The following is a 21,505-nucleotide window of genomic DNA, read 5'->3' on the forward strand; positions in this document are numbered from 1 at the left end:
TATTTTGTACCTGTTTACACGGATGGACTGAACATTTTCTACAAGCGGGGGGTGTTTTGTACCTCACTGGCAATAAATTAGCATAATTTATTACTGTAATAGCCTGTGTAATAGCCTTTCCTCCACGGTAATAGCAGCGGCACACGTCCATATGGATTGTGATTCAAAAGAAGTAATACAACGGATCATTTAGGGATGATTCGCAATCCATTGTGATCCAAAATAAGCTCTAGAATGGACCATTGAGGGATCATTTACAATATCTATCCTGTGGATGTCCCCCGGAAGCCCAGAATAGGATCCAGGACGTTTGAACCATTAAGGACGTCCTCAGGACGTTTTGCGTTGTCTGGGTGAAGACTGCAGGTTTTTTACGGGTCGAAAAAGCACGCAAAGCAGTTTCAAGCGAGTTGAACACAGAGCAACAAATTTCATTCCCTCAGCGTAGGCTACCTATAATCTAGAAAATGATTATTACTATAGGCTATATCCTTCTATTTTAAAATATAACAAAATTATTGTTGTCCGGATATGTTTAAATGTATTTTTGTGTACATTGAGTTCGCACGAAAATTAAAAATAACGAACTAAAAGAAATATAGATGACAAAACCGCCCCTGGTACTTCTAGCGCAATGGTCCCCTATATGGCCAGGATTTGAAGATATAAACGTAAAGCCTGAATCAAAAGCCATGCACGTACGCGCCAGTAATGATGCCGTAAGCTTGTAGCCACAATACAATTTTAGGAGTGAAGATAGACGCAACTCAAAAGAAATCGTAAATGGTGTAGGTAACATGTACAATTTGGTACCTTTGGGAGGGGGGGCGGTCAGCATCGCTAGGGAAGCTCTGCCCCCCCCCCCCCTCCCCACGTCCCCGAAAACACCGGAGTGCATAGCCCGGCCCGAGTACCTACCCTCTCATGTAGTCAGCGCCAATGCGCGCATGCGCGCGCGCGCACGCACGCACGCACGCACGCACGCACGCACACACACACTCACACACACACACACACACACTCACACACACACTCACACACACACACACTCACACACACACGCACGCACACACACACACACACGCACACACACACACACACTCACACACACACACACACACACACACACACACACACACACACACACACACACACACACACACACACACACACACACACGCATACGCATACACACACACACACGTGTAGTTAACACACTTACGTCACTCCAGCCGAGTTTTAGTAGGGCCCCTTGCGGAGCTTCCCACAAAACACATGTACGAAAGAAGTGACCCTCGTTTGCTCTGCATGTATCTCAGTTTGATTCATAGGACGCTTTTCTAAAGCGGAGGAATTTCATTATCCCAGAATTTCTAGTTTCGGGTACACTCTATTTTCGGTTTCAGTTTCCCATTCTAGTGGCTGTGGCTGGCTGATCTTGGCCGGGCTTGGCTCCCGCCGCCCGCGGGTGTCATGGCTCCTGTGTTACTCGCAACAACTTCCTAACCCACGCGTATCACTGCAATTATTTCCCATCATGGCAAACCTTACTGAGAAAGACTTCGCGCCCCTTAGCGCGGCTTGCGTGAGGGCTTTGAACGACAAGCTCTACGAGAAGCGCAAGGTTGCAGCGTTGGAGATCGAGAAGTGAGTTGACGCCGAGTGGGTGTGTGTGAACCGGCACTCTACAGCCGACTGCCGGTCGTGTCAATTTTTCATCGGCAACGTCGCCTACAAGAATCGTGTACCCGAAATTTGAGGTCTATCTTTTGAGCGATCAAAATAGAGAGTTATCACTGGAAGCCGATGAGCTGTCCTGAACTCACCGCGGGCTTTCCGAACGCCGATCGGGTAGTCGTTTCCCACATGTATTCATGCGGTAAGGCGATACCTCGAACTTCCCGCATCGTGTATGCGGTGATTCCGGGAATGATAATCGATAAACCGAGTTGTTCCACTTGTATCGTGAAACATCGTCTGCTGTCGAATGGGATCAGTCTGAACGATCGTGCCGTAAAGCGTGTTTCAAACGGTGCGTCCAAAGGGAATGGTAGCAGTTCCCTTGAAAACATAGCGCTGATAGACTGTGTCGGGGGTAAGAAGCTACAGAACAGGATTTTAACATGTTGTCAAAACATTGGTTTACAGTACTGCAATAAATCTAGTGTCTCACGGGATGGTGAACTGTTTTTCTGGAGTTCTCAGTTGTTGAAATTCGATTTCGCGTGTAGCTATGTAGCCTTGCAGGAATAAAGTAAGGGTTGTGAATTCCCCTGGTTTGCTTTTGCGCAAAAGAAAACTTATTTGCTACAGTGAGGTATGTGCGCCGTAGGACAGTTGCAGTTTTCTTTTTTAATATAATTTGGGTGACGATAATTAGTCAGTGGGCATCTTAATGCGGTTTTTAGCCAGTGTTGTTCCTACATTCTCTGATACCCCTCCATGGTGGCAGTATTTTTGGTGCAGTCCAAGTATAGAAGCTAGCCGGTGCATGCGATTGTAACTTTGCAACAACTTACTCCACCTCGTAGAAATTTGCTCCATTCGCAGAAACTTGCTCCACCTTTCGGATTTTCCCTAAACCTGGTCGATATTTTATTTCAGTAAAAAGTGGTCCGAGTGATTCTTATCTCTCTGCTGCAGCACGGTGCAGTGGTGAAGGAATTGTGCTGTTGAGTTCAAAAACGCGGCTTCGATACCAACCCGGGGTGGCTGCTTTTCTGATAGAAGTGAAAAGCAAAAGCAGCTACGTGTCAAGATTTTGGCACACAATAACGGATTCCCGGCTGGTCCAAATTAATCTGGAGCCCTCCACTATGACACGGCCCATAGCCCACGTGTAGCTTTACCTCAATAACCCCTCAAATTTTAAGTTTTTGGTTCGGCCTGCGTGTAAAAAGTCGATTGCCTCGAGAGTATGAGACGGTGTTGCCATTATTGCTGTCAAGGGCATAGTTGTGCAGCAAGCTGACAGCATAACAATTGTCACACCCTGAGTTGTCCGGGAAGAAGCGGTCTCTTTTTGAGTTTAGGACGTTGTTGTTGCAGGATGGTCAAGGACTTCATGAGCAAGGACAACACGATGCAGATCCGCAAATTGCTCAAGCTCTTGGGCCAAGACTTCACGTTGGCGCACAACCCCAACAGCCGCAAGGGCGGCCTCATCGGCCTCGCCGCAATGGCCATCGCCCTGGGAAAGGTAACGAGAACACGTAGGGTCAACAACCCTCGTGACCTGCATTGTGGAAAAGTTGCTATTAACTTACAGATATGTTGTTCTATGGTGCACCATGCTTTCCGTTTGGGCTAAATTCAATGTTTGCTGCCTTGGTCGCACACCTTGGTTGTAATACCATACTTTCACGCGTATAACCCGCACCAAAAATGCGAAAATATTTTAGGGGTGAAGTGTAGGTGAGGATGATATGCGACGTATTTCCTTTGGTCCAGGTTAACCGCAATGCCCGTTGGGTCGTGATGCCCCTACAGCCGTAATAGCGACTATGATCCCATTGACAGTGCTTATTTTGCTCACACAGCTCAACAATATACCAACCTGAAAAAATGTAAGCGGCAAGTCATCTAGTTACGTAGTCAGCTAGGTAAGCTCTTTTGGATAAACAAATGTGCAGTGTTGCTTGAGTCGTAGCGTTGGTTCCTCCTTTTATGTACAAAATATGCGGGCAACACACTAGGATATATTTTTTTTATTCGTCGACGGAAAGTGGAGGCGCGGGTTATATGCAGGGGCGGGTTATACGTGCAAAAATACGATACATGGGTGAACATGCTAGCTGCCCCGACTTTTTGCTAGCAGCACTGTGTGCTGCAATAGCCAGGGCAAAACAAGTCGCAGACTACCACTGTCAGTGTGAATGACTTCACTACATGACCAAACCTGTTGTCAATTTCACCACTCTTTATACTCTACTGTGCAAGGCTTCTGTTACTTGGCGTCACAGAATGACGGTTCGTAGCGTTTTTATGTATGCCACTGAAAAATAAATTGTGGAGGGAAATGGCAGCTTGAGTTTATTACGCTTAAGCAAGCAAACCATTCCTGAAGGGAAAAAAAAAACGATTAGGCAGACCCGATGTTTGACGACTCTCGATGGGACGCGATTGGCATTGTAGTTCAGTCTTCTTCTAAAAGGGCTATGGATACAAAATGCAACTTTGTTTAATTTGAACGAACTCAACTTCAGTACCTGACTCCTCAGCTCCATTGCAGCAACGAAAGACATTTTTTAACTGAAAAAACTTCAAGAGGTATAGAAAAACTTTTACATTTCGCGATATAGGGACGTCATATGGGCTTGCACCGAAAGCATAATTTTCCGTGCGTTAGCTGCACATTAGCACTCAGGTTATGCGATCAAATGGAACTAGAAGCCCCCATACAATCGTCCAGTCGTGTGTCTTAGTGACGACAGCTTTTACGTTGACGGCCGCCAATCGCTCAACAAGATTTTGTGATGTCATAGAAAAATTGCCCGAAAGGGGCTAGTGCGTCGCCACTGCTTCACATACTGTCTTTGATATCCCCAATATATTTTTTAAGTTTTTGATGAAATTGGGACTATTGTCATCGGGACAGAGCAGTCTTTCTAATGAACCAAACTGGTATTGTGTCTTTATGGCCCTAGAGTACCGACACGAAATTTCAAAGCTCAGATAATGATGTAAAAAGCTTTATTTGCATATGGAGGTACCCCCCTTGGAAGTGTAAACCGTAACTGTTTAGTAGAACATATTTTGAAACAATTTTAATCCTTGTGTACACGAGAAAGCTCATCCGCACTTTCGAGTGAGCTCATGACATCATCTGTGCTTCGACCGAAACTGCCGACGTCAGGGCTCCCGTGACCTATCGAGGCGGCCATAGTGCTGTTTGCGCATGCTTTTCCGCCTTGTGCGTCACATCACAGTTTTCGGGACTGACGTCACGTGCGACCACGGCCAATCAGGTCTTTCAGGCGTGCGTGCGCGCGTCCAGTTTGACATTGTCTCGGGTGCGGTGAGAACAGTGACTTCAAGTGCACCTTCCCATCATGGTGGCTGCCTCAGTGTTCACTTCACCGAAACCGAAGCTGACGCGAATAAACAGAGCTGTATTTATTTATTTATTTATGCCGCGTTTGACAATCTACCGTACCATTCTATGATTAGTGGGCTTGTGGGCGCCTGTAGCCCTGAAAAAACGAAGCACAAAAATTTCGTGTCAGTACTCCTTTGAAGCTTGCTTTGCTCGAGCTGGAGGCAAGCTGCTGAAGCAGTTGTCCTCCCGTAGCGTGCTGAGCTGAGTCCAGGATAACTGCTTCGCAGGATTCGGCCTTATATGTGGACGACTTGGTGAAGCCCATCCTGGCCTGCCTGAGCGACTCGGAGAGTCGGGTGCGTTACTATGCCTGCGAGGCCCTCTACAATGTGGTCAAGGTGGCCAGGGGCGCCGTCCTGCCAAACTTCAACGACATCTTCGACTGCCTCAGCAAGGTACCCCCGTCTCCAGCCTCAAATGCGAGACCAGAACTGCGGGAAAGATTATAAGAAGCAGGCGATTGCACTAAATGTCTATCCTATATATCCCAGTGACATATCGCTATTTATTTATTTATTACTAATTTATTTATCATATACTGCGAACAATTTAAGGTCCAAGCAGGAAACGTGCAGCACATTCGAAGGTAAAACAAAGGTACAACAAAGTTACCACAACATTGTTACTAGGATAAATTAAACGTAAGAAAGACATGTCAATCACAATCAAATTATGTCAATCACCATTACTACAAACAGGTGCAACTGAGATAAGTGCCTGTGTGTTTTTCGCAAACAAATTTTTAGTTTTGATGCTTGCTCTGAAAGTGTTCATGTGACGTGGGTTGGGTGATTTCGACAGTAACCGTGTGTTCATTATAAAACGTCATGTTGAACATTTTTAGACAAATCGACTGGCTAGAAATAGTGGAAGTGCTGGCGACGAGGAAGCTTTTCGGTGACAAGATTGTCAGCATGAACTTGAAAACTGAAGTTCTGTAACAACAATATCTTCCGAGACTTTTATAATGGGGTGATGTGACCGCGCTGTGGGGAGCCCGACCTTGTCACCAATAATCCTGACTCCACAAAGCCATGCCAACACTGAGCGTACACACATTCGCTTGGCCATACTTTCCTCTGCAGTTTTCTTTCTGTCGTCGCTCACTCAGTTACCACGCCGTCGCCATGCCCGTCGCCATCACTGCCGCCAAACTGCAGTAGCGGCAGCGCAAGTGCTGCGCACTCAAATTTTCCGCCCTACGTTAGCAGCTGCTGCCAATTATCACATTAGGCAATGCGCGGCAGTGGTTGTACAATTCTCAGTGTGTTACAAAGTTTGCAAATGCAAGTTGCCCTTTCTAAATCAAGATTGATAAAACAAAAGTCCTCATTTGGCAAGGTCTGGGTGCAGGAAGTGGGGCTGCAAAATAGGCATTGTCAGCAGCTCATATGCAGAGTCTGTACATGCAACGTCTTATATATCCGGCCTTCTACCATGATGCAGCTTGCTGCAGACTCGGACCAGAACGTCAAGAATGGCTCGGAGCTGCTCGATCGCCTTCTCAAGGTACGTGGACACGTGTGAGATTTAATTAACCTTTTTTTTGTTTGTTTGTTTGTTTCCTTTTTCCCTCCGTGGGGGCTACAGTGGATTTCTTTCAATTCATTGCTCATTGCTTCGCAAGACCGTTTGCTGGCCAGTTTGCTACTATCAGAGTCCTTCAATGCTTCTCTGGTCATGAAACTCCCGGCCAAGTTTAGTACGGGGACAAAGGCTACCGCGAGGGGCGCCACCGCAGATCGGAGGGCATCAGGCGGCCGCCGATGCTCTGTAGCCAGACCGGCAGACAGGAACGCAGTAGCAGCATGCTCGTTCGCACCAAATTTTTTCGCCACTCACAAAATGACAAGTCCATTTGAGCGGCCCACGACACATAAAGCGAGAGCGCACTGCTGATAAGGCGGCGAGCGTCTGTTTTATCTTACTCCGTGGTCCGTTCCCTGCCATACGCGATCTGACAACGCCCACGGCTGCCCTCCGATCAACACTAGCGCCGCAGCGCGGCAGCGAACGAAGCTCTCCCATAGCGTGACGGCGAAGTTTCATGACCAGAAAGGCATTGAAGGACTCTGCTACTATCGAAGAAGTTATAAGAGACTTTCTGCCTTGCTAAAGTGTGCACGGAAAGAATTTTGGGCAACTAGGGAAGACTAGACAGTACTCACGTGAACGCACGTTTCATTTCATGCATTGAAACAAAGGGCCCGATACACCTTAAAGGGACACTGGAGGGTGAATGAAATTTTGTTTTAATTGAAACATCATACGTTTCGTAGCACTCTCAGCTTTTGTTCGATGAGCAACGATGCATAACTGCCTGAGAAATTCGTAAAGAAAGCTGGCATATCTCTCACCCACTTCCTTTTTATTTTGTCGTGACTTAGACATCATGTCACAAAGTAGGAGTGAGGCACTAGTGCAGTGTAGAGCGTAAACAGTTGGTGCAAGGTGCTTTCAGGCTGGCAACGGTAGCTTTTACGTCACCAAGCCATTACCGGGCCCTGAGAATGTATCTTTGTCCGAGGAGGCTGGCTTTCACTTTTAGATGCGACTGCATCTCATTCACTCGCCTTGTCCCTCCATACGGCGTTGTTGTTGTCTGTCCACACCCCTCCCCCATTCTCCTCACCGCGCGAGCTGCGCTCTCCGCCGCTCACCCCCTCTCCTCTCCGATAGCGAACTCTCTCTCGCGAGGGTCATCGGATTGGATTGGATTCGATTGGATTGGCTTGGCTTGGATTTGGATTGCATTGGATTAAAGTGGATTGTTTTGGATTGTGTTGCGTCATAGCCGCGGCAGGTGGTTCACGGCACGTTTCACGCGATGGGAGAATCAACTTAATGGAAACAACAACGGAACCCCCTATGCGTCGCATCTACACAGGGGTTCCCGCGAGGGGAGGTAGGAGTAATTTTTTATTACTTGTCACTTACGGAGCGAGAAATGCTCTTCAGGGCACCAGCAGCTGGTGCGCCTGCCTTCACCGGCTGCGAGCGAAGTAGCGACAAGCGCCGTTTCAAGTATCATGCAAGCGTGGCTGCCCGACTAGGCGTCGCTCATGCGGGAGCCTTCGTTTCACTTCATCTGGCAGTCACGTCCATCTCATATTCTCTCCTGTCATGCGACGTGCCAACCTGGCGTCGAATACACACTAGCTTCTCTCACTCGTCTCGAGTATTCCTCGTGGCTCAGCCCAAACATAACAAGTGTAGAGCTGCATGCTCACGATTTACGGATTATTTATCAGCAGCGGCTCGCAGCTAACGAAAAAGCGCAAGTTCGGATCAGTTGGATAGCCCCTGCAGTAAGTAGCCTAACCTTTCACGGGTGATAAGGTTCAAATCGTGTGCAGGCACGCTTTGTACCATCTGATGATATACCATCAGTGGCATATCATCAGATGCAGTGCATCTTGTTCCATTGCCGTTTCCTGCCGGGGATATTTCTTGCAGAAACTTGGGCATTCAATGGGGTAGGTTCTTGGCTTCACTATTTGCACCCCAATGCTTTTCCAATACGAAACTGAAAGCACGATGGCCGACTGTGAAGCGTGAGGGAAGAAGCTTGTCTCGCAATGTACAAGTGCTATAGTCTGCGCTTTTTATATTACATCAGCTCACGGAAAGATTTTATTTACATTTATTTCCCATGCTCAACCACTTAGGAACTGTTTATTTGAGGAAAAGATTTGTGCATGCTTCTCCAATAAGCTCTCGCCATGCACAGATATTGACGTCACAAACAGTACTACCCGAAAGCAATTGGGGCATCATCACCCGTTTTCATGTTTCTGGCGTCTTCTGCCTTATTAAACAACCGCTGATTGCAAGAACGATGTGTTTAGATTCTCGGCACCAGAATCCATCGATACAGGCAAACCTTTTCCACCCTTTAGTTTCCCTCTAACGTGGCTGCGCGTGTCTGCTGGCCACAGCTAGGCACGGGCAGTGTGAGCAAATGTTGCCGTCGAACCCACCTGGTAAACCTACAAAAGTCTACAAAGGGTCGAGTTTTAAATCAGACCGTAAGTGTTCAGTGGAGCCATGGTTCAGAAGTAACAAAAATTTGCAAAAGTTTCCGAGTGAGAATTGTCAGATAAAGGTGTACACCACTGCAATATGCACAGAGCCCCTTAAAGTCTGCTTTACTACTGTACAGAAATGTATTGCTGGGAAGGCAGTTTTTAGGAACAATAAAAGTGGTTTTATGCCAAAATACAAATGCCTGTGGGCCTTTTATTTGGGGCGTTTTTATGTGTGGCGAAAGTCCGTGACATCAAGTATTACAGACGGACATAGTCAGGCATCCATGTTGAGCCTACATAGAAATGCTTACGCGTTAAAAAGGGTTCACTGTCAGCAAGGCTTGGAGCAGGGGGGGGGGAGTGGCACACATTCTGATGAAAAGGGGTCGATTTGCAGGACATAGTGACAGAGAGTTCATCTTTTGACCTGGTGGCCTTCATGCCACTGCTGCGGGAGCGGGTCTACACCAAGAACCACTTTGCCCGGGCCTTTGTCGTCTCCTGGGTGAGTTGCTTGTCCTTGCCTCTTGTCCTTGCTGCTTGCCACAGTCCTTGGAAGGAGAGAAGATTGATTGATTGTGGGGTTTAACGCGCCAACGCAACGCAGGCGACGAAGCGCGCTGTAGTGGAGGACTCCGGATTAATTTTACCACCTGGGGATCTTTAAGACCCAGTAGGGCTTGATTGCTGGTTAGTGGGTTCATGACGTACGAGGAAATAAGTTTGCGCAAAAGACGAAGATGAAGAGAAGAGAGGGGATGTCTTGTCCTCTCTATCTTCGTCCTCGTCTTTTGCACAAACTTATTCCTTCAGAAGATCCTCCTGGAATGGGTGTCGGACGATCAGTCCGGTCTCGACCCGAGAGCACCTACGTGGAACAGGCATGTGACGAATGAGGGGCTGTAATTGTGAGCAGGTTCTAGTTGTAACCTCATAGGCACGCCAATCTACAAGAGTACATTCCTGCTTCACGTTACTTTGGTCAATGCAATGTGCAAACTGGGGGAACATAAGATACAAATACATCCGTGCTCTGCCTTGCCACTTCAGGTTGTTTGGAACGTAGACAGTGTGATCCATTTGATTAATCGTGGGGTTTGCTATGAGGCGCACTGTAGTGGAGGATTCCGGGTGAATTTTGACCACCTGGGGGTGGTATTCAAAGGGGCGATGCAGACAAAATGCAAGTTTGGTTCATTCAAAAGATTGCCTCGTTAGAATCATACTGACACAACTTTTAATGTAAACTTCGCTCACATATGCTATGTAATTAGGAAAAAAGGGAATGGCCATGCGACCCATTAGCTCATTTCCTGCAACAGAATCTGTGATGTCATGCGCACCAGCTCTGCGATTGGCCGAGGCCAGCAAAAGCAAACACAAAGTAGGCTGGGCTTATAAGCTGGCCGAACGAGCTATTTGCGCTTAAATTTAATGCATATTCATTTTACAGCAGTAAGAATGGTGGGATAAACAGTGGAAGTTGCAAAAGCACATGTAAACAGAAGTACGGATGCGTATTGCTGTTGGTACTGCGCGCACTAGCTAGTTTTAGCTGCACAGCACTGCAGCTCTTTGAGGTTGTCTCAGATGACACTGGCCAATTGGCGTAAGCGACGGCGTCGTACGGGACTATATTTGTCGAGCAAGCACCATGTTTCACGAAACGATTAATTTCTCCCTGAACAAAAACAAGCCAGGTACAAATACGGTCAAAAACAAAAACAAGAGGCAGAAAGTGGTCTGCTGTGGTATGGCGGCGCCATCTAGGTTCACTAACGGTGAAGAAGTCTCTGCTTCACACCCAGTTTAGCTTGAAGACCCGTTCTTATGATGTCATTGCAGACGTCGCTAAAACCCACAATTTGGCGGGAGAATCAAAATTTTAACCTAAATTGATTAAATACGCAGTCAATGAAGCATCGTTTGCTTCCAGACAAGTGCTGGGGGCACATAGAACGCGAATTCTTTCGAATAAAACAAACTTATATTTTGTCTGCTTGGCCCCTTTGCTGTGTGCCAAAATCTCGACACGCACATTCTTGCCTTTCGCCTCCATCAGAAAAGCGGCCACTGCGACCAGGATCGACCTTTCGTACTTGCTCTCAGCAGTACACCACCTTAGCCAGTGAGCCACTACGGTGGGTATTGGCCTCAAGAAGCCACACTGTTGAGTGTCAGAGTTGAGCAAGTTATCAGTGGCTAGTTCTCTCGTAACGAAACAAGGACGGTTGTTGTGTTCAGTATCACGTTGCCGGGGTGCCACCTTGTCTCCCGCAATGGCTAGAGTGGGTGAAACCTAGTGGGGAAGTCTGCACCCTCTCTGTGTGGCCACCGTGGTGGTGGGTGGGATGACTGTTGGGGCTCCCTCACTCCCTTTCTTTTATCCCAGGTGTCAGTGATGAACTCGGTGCCCGACATCGACATGCTCGTCTTCCTGCCCGAGATCCTGGACGGCCTCTTCAACATCCTCGAGGACCCCTCGGTCGAGCTCAAGAAGATGCAAGTTCTTTTCGTCCCCATCATCATTGTACTCATCATCATAATAATCATCATCATAATAATCTCTCTTCAGCATCCTCGAGGGCCCCTTGGTCGAGCTCAGGAAGATGCAAGTTCTTTTCATCCCCATCATCATTGTACTCATCATCGTCGTAGTCATCATAATCTTCACCATCACAACACAATCTCCTCACGTCATTATACACCCCTGTATCATCACCATCTCCTCCTCATCATCATCATCCCCTCACATCACCATTCTCACCTCATCATTATCATTGTAAACTCTACATCACCACCTACTCATAATAATCATAATCTTCTCCACATGATCACACTTCTCCTTTTCCCTTTTCTTTTTATCATCATCATTCTCCTCTTCCTGCACTGGTCTCTAGTGGTGGGCTGTTCACAGATAATAGTTTTTTCGTGCACAGGGTGGCTCAACAGGAGTGATGGCGGCCTCGCACAGGACAGCCACCGGAAAAGCTTGCATGTCGCAATGTTGGAATGTGACACCAATTGTTCCTAACATGTCACACTGGGACGGTTGGTGGCTGGTGAGGAAAGGAAGCAAATGGAGTATGTCACTTTTTCAGTTTAAGATTGACAAAATGATTACAACACGTGACAATTTTTCTGCGTGAAGAAACAATACTCGTGGTCTCTTTGAAGCACCCACCGAATAGATGTCACAACACTGTCAACCTTAAAGACCCACGAGTACGGATTCTTGGGCAAGTTGGTGTGGTGATTTTGAGGAATTCATAGCGCAAAGAACCAGGACAAGAAAGAGGACACACAACACAGCGCTAACTTCCAACTCTAACTTCCAAGTTAGCGCTGTGTTGTGTGTCCTTTTTCTTGTCCTGGTTCTTTGCGCTATGAATTCCTTAACTACTTCGTTACCGCGAGAAATTGGCCAATTTTGAGGGGTCTAACAAAACATTTTTTCTGTGCTATACATATTGGTTAGGCACACATTGCAATGACTTAAAATGCAGATGATTCCACGCGCTTTCCAACGACACCAGTTTTAATAATGTTTCCACAAATAATGATTGCGAAAAAAATTATCAAATTCAAAATTTTTGTCCAGGCAACGAAGAAAATAAAAAATAGGAAGTTGTGTATAATAAACCACCACTAGTAGAAAAAATTTAGAATATACAGTTTGTAGGCAAACATTTCAAAAACCCGTCCTAGAAAAAAGATTGCGTTTTGGGGTACAATTTGTCAGATATAAAAGAAAAAGCATGCGTGGTGCCCGTGCCTTGCGGTGAAGCCCAACCTCTACTTCAAATTTTGCTATTTTGGATGGTTGTCTAGAAGAAATCTGGTGGTTTGACATCATTAAAGACCCCAATTACCCTTCACGTGATTTATAAACACCTTGTCAATGATTATGACCGACACAATACTGAAGGCAAGCAAGCTATGTGAACAAATCCGCTTGAAGTTGAAAACCAAACTCTGTGGTGGATGCGTGTTGACGTTCTGATCATCGCTTATCAGTCAGAACTTTAATTTGCGGTTTATTATCATGTTCTGACTCGCTGTGGTAGCCCTGCTTGCAGGAATAAGGTACGATGCGCTAGAATCGTGCCCAGCAAGCTTTCACCAAGCCACCGTCGGGCTGTGAAGCGAGTTCAGCACTACGAGCCTACTACATTGCAGCGCCACCTAACAATTTTGAACAGAAACAAATACAAGGCTGTTGGAGACTTCGTCAGAATAGACAGTACTACTAATAAGCGACACTAGAACTTCGAAAATACCCTCATATGAAACAGAAACTGGCCGGTGAACAGCTGGCGGTGTTCAAGGCCAATTAGAAGCGTTCTCCTCGTCTGAACTGATACCCAATGACTTGGTGTTATCGTTTGACTTTCAGCGGAAGCTCTTATCCCAGAAGCAAGGCGTAGATAAAGTGGAAGCGCGAGCGGCATACTTGTTTTGAGGAGCAGTAGTGGGCAACGGAGGCGCCATGGCAAATGAGCTTGTAGTTGGGTAACTGCGTAGTAGCGCCAAATATGAATTTCGCAATGCAAAAACGAAACCGAAACTGTTAGAAACTAGCTGAAAATGCCAGGTACACTTGCTAGACATGCGAGGGACCATCAGAAATAAGATTTGGCAGAATAAAGCTATCCTTTCTTCGAACCAAAGATGACTAGTGAATAGCTGGTGTCATTTTCAAGTAATTATCACCTCTCAACGCTGTCGGATTACAAAGCTGACAACATTATTTGGTGCTTGACTTGCCAGGAGCCTTTTGACAAAAAAAAATTATGGTAATGTAGCCTAACCACGAGCGGCATGCGTTTTTGTCAAGTGCAGCGGCCACGCCCCCTTCCTCAAAAACACACGCACCTCCGCTCGCAAAAAATGCTGTCAAAAATCTGAATGTCGCCGGAGCAGAAAAATTTTAACTGATTCTAAAAGTGCAATGCCTAGACTAACCACTGGCCGCTTTAGGTGTACGAGAAACGAGTACAACATGTTGAAATAGGCAATATAAATCATCGATCACCGGTGATCGATTTCAATAGGCGTGGTAACGAAAGAGTTAAAGACCCAGGCGATTATGAGCCAGAATGTGCAAACTTTGGCATTCGGCAAGTTGTGAACACTTTTGAAGCTTTTTGACTGCTCCTTCCACTTGTTTCTTTTCCTTTCTTTTGATAAGAATTCTGATTGACATGTAGCATGTGTCCAGCTTCATATGATTTGCACAATATACAGTGAAAGCCAAATAAAGTCGAGGAGATGCTGGCAGAAACTATAGTGGCAAGCCATGCAGCATCAAGATGGTGTTGTCTCCGTTTTTTCGCTGCGCCTTCATATTTTTACGTTGCTTCTTATCACTCTATCCCCTAAGCAAGGGCCTTGATGCTTCTAAGCAGTTTTTTGTTACGGCGACAAGCTTAACAATTAAGCAACGATAAAGGAACAAAATAGATGCACTGTTCCCTCTTTCCCCTTTTTTTGGGAGGGGGGACACTAAATATTTTTCAAGAGCTGTGTTGGTGAGCCCACTACTGCAAGCCGTGTTTTAGTTGGGACATGTTTCCGTGCAGGTTCCAACAATTGCACACGCGAACAAAAAAGCAAAGTTGTTTGTTAGTGGCAAACCAATTTTTCGGCACATTTCTTCCAACTGTGCTCTGCACTATCGAATCAAGATCATCGCCTAGTGTTTCAAATGGTACACAAACTGATTTCCTTCTCACAAAATCCTCGCAAAACAGCTTAGTTTGCGAGAAAATCATGGTTGTTCTGCTGGGCATCCCATCGAAAACTTTGGCCTTTCTATCTGCAGGTGCGAAACCACCCTGAGCGAATTCCTGCGCAACATAGTGAAGAACCCTGAGCGGGTGGACTTTGCCGCCATGATCCGGAACCTCATTACACACTCGCACTCCACCGGTGAGATCTTTCACCTCCGATTGGCCTTATTTCAGTTTTGGTGTTGCTACCAGGATTGGAGTTTAAATATTCAGTGTACGGATTTGCGAAAATCCCCCCTTGGGCCTATGTATAAAAAAAAATCCCGCGCCATCTCCACTAACGTGAAATCTGGGCAGGGGCGAAGCATGCAGTGTGCACCGGTGTTTCCCACAGCAAAATTGCTGCTAATGTGCAAGCGTCTATCATAGAAAAGAGCGTTTCTGGAGCCAACGCGCGCTGTTGCATCTCTCTTGCCACGCGGCGCGCTCTGATTGGGTGCCGGAGAAGCGCTGGTTGGAGGAGCAATTGCGCGCTTGCTGAGGCGGTGGCGCCCTCTCTTGCATTGAACTGGATTTAAGCAGTTAAATGAGAGACAGACTAGCCGTAAGTTTTCTTCGTGTCACACGCCGCAGCATGCTTCGAAATATGCCTTACAGTACGAAACCTGGCGTTTGAAACCAATTTCAAGATGGAATTTAACAAATTTTTGTCATTAATGCAATTAAATCCTGATTATTCCTGCATTTTAAATTAGTTGAAATCATTATAATTTTGAACCAGTTTTATCTATTATAAACTCGTTTTTTGACAACCGTTTGACGACTTGATTTACCGTGACAGCAGGGGACGCCGACAGCCCGAGCCTCTAAGGTGCTTTGCCCTTAAAAAGCAACCTCTGGTTTGTCGCCTGCTAGCTAGGCTTCTCTGAGCTGCGCCCTTCCCCTCTTCTCAACAACAAACACCAGATCAGAATCGAAAGTCTTAATGGTTCCCTGAAGTTGTAAGCATACAGGTCTAAGCAAAAAAGCCTTTGGCAAAGTATGATAGATGATTAAGGTGAAGCTTTGGGTGAGTTAATATTTCATTTCGCCACATGTAAAGCAGTGTTTAAGGCAAAGGACGACGAAAGAGTTGGAGTAAAGCGCAGTATTTGAGATGAAGGCAGTTGAAAGAATGACACAAACAAGTTCTTTTATTTTTCGAATCATAAAGCAGAGCGTTTGAGACAGAAGGTGACAAAAGAACGACATGGACAAGCATCATTTTGCTATGCGTAAAATGCAATGTTTAAGATTAGGGAAATTGAAAGAATTGCTCGGAAAGATGTTTCCACTTCGCAATGTGTAAAGCGCAGCTTTTACGATGAAGGACGTCGAAAGAAAACAAGCCGTTGCATTTTGTGCTGCATAAAGCACGGCATTTGAAGTTAGGGGCCTTGGAAGATTGTCATGGAAAAGCCTTTCCATTTTGCCATTTGTAAAGTGGATGCTTAAGACAAAGCACGTTGAAAGACCGACATGTACAAGAGCTTATATTTCGTGCCTCATAAAGCACATAGTCTGAGACAAGGGACGTTGAAAGAATGACACGGTCAACTGTTTCCATTTCGCAGTGCGTAAAACACAGCATTTGAGATGAGGGATGTCGAGAGACTGACATGGACTAGCGTTTCCATTTTACTATATGTGAAATGCAGCGTTTGAGAAATTGAGACGAAGGACGTTGATTGACACGGACAAGCACAGTCAAACACCGTGATAACGAAATCCCGTGACTACAAAATTCCCACTACAACAAAATATTTCCGTATCCCCGGCGAACGTAATATTTTCGGAACCCCGGCAAACATCCAATTGTTTTTGGAAAGCGATCCCATGTTAACGAAATTCGCTGCAAGTTCGGTTGGCATTTTCCTTTCCGTTTGAGGCTAACAATGTCGAAACAGTGCTAAAATGCATTTATTTTCAGACTCAAAAGGCATAAGCTTTTGCCACAGCACACTTGCATGGCCACCGCCATATTTGTTTACAAAAAAAAAAAAAAAAACGTGCAGCAGGCGGCCGTGGAGGCAGCCTCAGAGCGACACCACCAGGGGACAACACACGGTGACTCACGGCGCGGTATTATAGTGCGGCTTTGGCTTGGGCTACACTATCCCGCTACCGCTGAACACCTTGCGCACATTTATTTTTTGTGCGTGCAGATCGGCACGTTTGCTCTGCGACCGCCAGTCCAAAGGGGGAAGTTTTTATTGCTACAAGGTAAAGCAGCCATCATTTCCCAAGTCAGTGGCCCAAGTGGAGGAAGGTAGGATTGCACCAACGAATTTGGAACCGCCTGCAGCTCGCTCACAATTTGTCACGCAAGCACGCTACTCTTTAATGGCGCACATGTGCAAAACAAAGCAGTGACGGCATTGGCCTTATGGGACATCGAAAAAGTAGTGCCCACTTAGTTTGGCAAACAGCATTGGAACAATGAGATGCCACTGTCTGGAAAAGTTCGTCAACAGAAGAAGCTGGACTTCGCTTGCATTCTTGGGGATACTCAGTGCCGAGGGCCAAGGAGAAAAGCGTGCAGAGAAGGCGAGCCCACGGGAGGTTTTAGATGCACTTGACACGATCCTGTCGTTCTTAAGTGTGCACGATGACTGGCAATGAACCACTCCTTGTAGTCTGAGAGCTGAGCTGTGAAGCCCCTCGTAAGGTAATATAACCGGCTTTCGGAAATAAATTTTCGGTTTGTGACCAATTTTCCTGTCTTTATGTTTCATTCTTGTGGCAACGAAACTCCCACAAATACAAATTTTTTGGCTTTCCCCGGCGGTTTTGTTATTGTAGAACTTGACTGTATTTTCATTACGTGACGAGTAAAGCGCAGTGTTTTAGATGAAGGACGACAAAAGAGAAGCACTCGTCCGTGTCGTCCATCCATCATCCTTTCTCCTTCATCTCATTGCGTCATGAAATGCAATGAACAGCATTTTTTGAGCCCAATCTGAAGTTACATACATATTACTTACGCTATCGCATCATGATCGTTACTGAACAAGGTCTCTGTTTTTTTTTTAATTTTTGGAAACAGGACAGTTTTTTTTTATCAGTGCAAGCTGTCGACAGGTGATTTGCCCCCTTTACATCTGCTGGCACTGCAAAGCAGAGAAGCTCAGGTTGTAAATAGATGTTCAAGCACTAGTGTGTGCTCTAAAGGGCGGCCGCTCGAGTGAACGCCAACCGCTTTGTGGTTCTTCCCTCGCAGAGGAGCTGGTGCAGTACACGGCCATCAACTGGATGCGGGAGTTCGTGGCTCTGTCTGGCCGCACGCTCCTGCCGCATGCGGCGGGCATCCTTGAAGCTGTCCTGCCGACCCTGTCCTACGATGATCCCCGGCGCGAGTCGCCGCCCCATGCCCACGCTGCAGGCAAGTGCCAGTCGCTCCTAATTCACAGGAGAAGGGGATCGGAAGCAATTGTGCCGCATATCGTATTAATTCGAATATAAGGCAAGGTTTTTTCCAAAATCCGTAGTCTCAAAGTCATACCCCGCCTTACATTGGATGCTCAGTATATATATATATATATGGTGATTTTTTTTACTCTCCAAACTGCACCCTCGTCTTATAATCGTGACCGCCTTAAAATCGAATAATTACGGTATTGGCTTATCAGATGTGGGTGAATATTTGAAACTTCGAATACTTTGTGAACGGTGTTTGCTGTTTAATTCGATTCGAATAATAGACCAGTTAAATTTGTGTCTTGCGGGCAGCTTACAAACCTTCGAGCTTCATCACGCAGCATGCCCCCTTGAGCTGGCTTTTATGCAGGGTGTGGAAGCTGTGCAAAGAAGCTGAACGCATAAAAGTCTTGCGCGAAACAAGTGTATGTTAACTCTCTATTAACTGTGGTAATGGCGTAACTCATGAAGGAGTCAAGGGGTTCCTGACCCCTTATTGCACGGAATATTTCTGAGAACCTTTACGGTAGAACCCCGCTCGTACATTCCTCAGTGCTGCGTTCTCCTGGCTGCTACGTTGTTTTGTAGCATGAGCTACACTGGCCGAGGTTGAGCAGTTTCGCGTGGCTCCTGGAGAGCCGTGCTGCGCATGCGCGAGGAGCAGTGACGTCACACGGCGCATAGAACGTTGCTTGCTGCCCGGCGTCTCTCGCACACCCCACGCGCCCAGCGTCTTCGCCAACCTCTGTTCTGCGTGGCGGCCGGGTCCACTTGATGATCATGCGAGGGGTGTCTGTGTGTGGAACCGATGGCTCGAGTGCCGCAGCAACACCGGCGTGCACGTGTGGAACCAGCTTTTGATGCTGCGCCGGATCTGCTTGATAAATATACATGTCACATAGTACATATACCGTGTGTGTGTGTGTCATTGAAGCAGCAGTAAGCATGATAATGAAGCTAATCTTAGACAACCAGGAAAGCTAAGAATAACCAGGTGAATCTTAACTCACGCTACGTATATCCTGGCATAGCTGAGCTAAGCCACTGCTAATTTTTTTTTCTCTAGTCCCGGCGGCGCTCACATAAAGTCCCTTGTATTAAAGGGACACTGAAGTGAATTTGTCAAGCTCCCGTTTTTGCTTGCACTGCGTAGACTGGCTCAAATTAGCCCACTTTTCATCTTTTATCCGGTTGACAAATCGGTAATTATTTTACAAAGCGCCAAAGAAGAAAAACTACCATGCGCGGTTTGCGGCGGCCGCACCAACTAAAGCTGTGACGTTGGGAGGAGCGGGACCGTGATTGGATGATGCCCAAGGTGAGCAACCAAACAAGTTTCGGTTTCAGTTTCGGTTCTGTAAAACACAACCTGTGGCGTTGTTGGACGGGCATTCTCAATAACTCAGTAATCATCGTACCGCGCTTCTGCCATGTTGTCAGCTGTACAAATGCATAAAGATAAGCCTCCCAGGACGGCTTGGAATCGTAGCATTCACTAGCCGAGGCCTACGCAGTGCATGGACGCCCTCCGAGTACCCGCAGACGCACAAATGTCATGCGTTTCCCCCCCCCTATTTGGAGCTTGCCTCACTCATGCCTGTACCGTAAAATGCGTGTTCGCACCAGGCCACCAGGCCAAGGGTCTGTTCATTCTGGCCTGTGCCCACTGCCCGCAAGCAGTCGGTGCTTATGGACAGCACGCCAACGAGAACTCGCTAGCGCGCCAGTGCCAGCCTGCGCGCGTTCTGTGAACTAGTTCGTGGAGCCATGAACGTTGCGGCCCAAACAAAGGTGAACTCAATCTAGAAAACATCGGCAGAAAACAAAAAAGTTAACTTACAAAAAAAAAAAAAAAAAAAAAGCACGTACCGCGGGGACTCGAACTCGTGACTTGCAAAACACTCGGCGGCGACATACCTGCAGCCTTAGACAACTCGGCCACGAGACGGGCTGCGCCGTCAAAGGTAATATAAGGTATATATTGTACAACAAGTTTACATTTTTATTTAGTTTTGACATTTCAAGCAGCTTAGGTGACTATTTGGTGTATTGTGCTCGTACAGTATGCGTCCCCCGAGTTTCCGCAATAGCTCACGTCTAGCAATTGCATTTCGTAGACGGAAAAGCGTTCGCAGATGCGTAGTCGTGCTGCTGACCGCTGTGCTTGTTCGCCCAGCGCAAAAAAGTGCTTCCCGCACCCTATTTTTACGCTGTACGGTAAAAAATATCAGTTGATTTTATTTCCTTAGTACCTATATTGACTTCGCTGACTCTTCTCCCGCCTTCAAGAGGCCTTATATTTTCCTACTGGCGTACCAGTCAGCGAAGCGTCGCATGTGCGCTTTTGCAGCGCGCGCTTGTGTGAAGCGACCTTGACTTGGAGCTAGATACAGTGTACAAACTAACCAAGTAAAGAAAGGCCCATTCTTCCATTCACAAACGTGTCCTGGCTTCGTTTCAACTGAGCGAACGAATTGCGACGACCCGTCAGCGTCCGGCGGACGAAACGCTGGGCCGACTGACTCTGTCTGAAGGCCGGGGTGCCGTGCAGATAGCTCAGCCAATTGCGAGCTCGGCTCCTCTCGACGTCACACGAAAACGCCGCAGAAAATGGGCGAGCGTAAAGAGAGGAGGACAGCATTTTCGAATTAAGTTTTCTACTAAATAAAAGCGCGTAAACGCGCCCAGAGTGGTCGTAACATGGCCTGGGGACCCCGGACTACAATTTGCGCAAGTAATCCCGCAATGTTTACATATCACTTCAGTGTCCCTTTAAAACCCTCACTGTTAACGTCGTGGCTCAGAGTACGTTCCCGGATCATGCATCGCAATCTGACACTCGGAAGCCGCCCGGGCAACATGCACGGACGGCCGTTTTGACGTTTGACAAGCCTTGGCCAGGTGTGGCTCTGAAACTGACTTTAATTGCACGCGGGTGCAATTCGTCACCACCAGATGGCCCTATGTTACTGTATGCCATCACCATCATCACTGCACTTACAACGGAAATTTTACTTCAAAACGCCGGAAGTGCGTGGTTGCCATAAAGCACCACCAAAAAGAATAGCACGCGCTCTCGTCGTCATCATGCACTTCAAGCTTTGAGGACACCGTTCAACTTGCAACCGCGAACTTAGTCGTGCCTTGATCGCGTCGCGAAAAACGGGAGGCGCTTTCCCATCAGGCAAAGC

At 46.8% G+C, this 21,505-nt stretch overlaps 1 protein-coding gene across 1 annotated transcript in view; it reads left to right on the forward strand.

Moving 5' to 3' along the window:
- Window positions 1–1,454: 1,454 nt before the first annotated feature.
- Window positions 1,455–21,505, forward strand: part of LOC144142544 (protein VAC14 homolog) — a 41,090-nt gene continuing 21,039 nt past the window's right edge. The window contains exons 1-8 of the mRNA XM_077674127.1: window positions 1,455–1,647; window positions 3,049–3,199; window positions 5,326–5,493; window positions 6,545–6,607; window positions 9,524–9,631; window positions 11,519–11,628; window positions 14,951–15,057; window positions 18,118–18,279. Of these exons, the coding sequence (XP_077530253.1) occupies window positions 1,538–1,647; window positions 3,049–3,199; window positions 5,326–5,493; window positions 6,545–6,607; window positions 9,524–9,631; window positions 11,519–11,628; window positions 14,951–15,057; window positions 18,118–18,279 (979 nt within the window). The 5' untranslated portion in view covers window positions 1,455–1,537. The remainder of the gene's footprint in view (window positions 1,648–3,048; window positions 3,200–5,325; window positions 5,494–6,544; window positions 6,608–9,523; window positions 9,632–11,518; window positions 11,629–14,950; window positions 15,058–18,117; window positions 18,280–21,505) is intronic.

Source organism: Haemaphysalis longicornis, unplaced genomic scaffold (assembly GCF_048455015.1).
Source record: "Haemaphysalis longicornis isolate Haplotype H1 unplaced genomic scaffold, Haemaphysalis longicornis Haplotype H1 scaffold_6, whole genome shotgun sequence".
NCBI lineage: Eukaryota > Metazoa > Arthropoda > Arachnida > Ixodida > Ixodidae > Haemaphysalis > Haemaphysalis longicornis.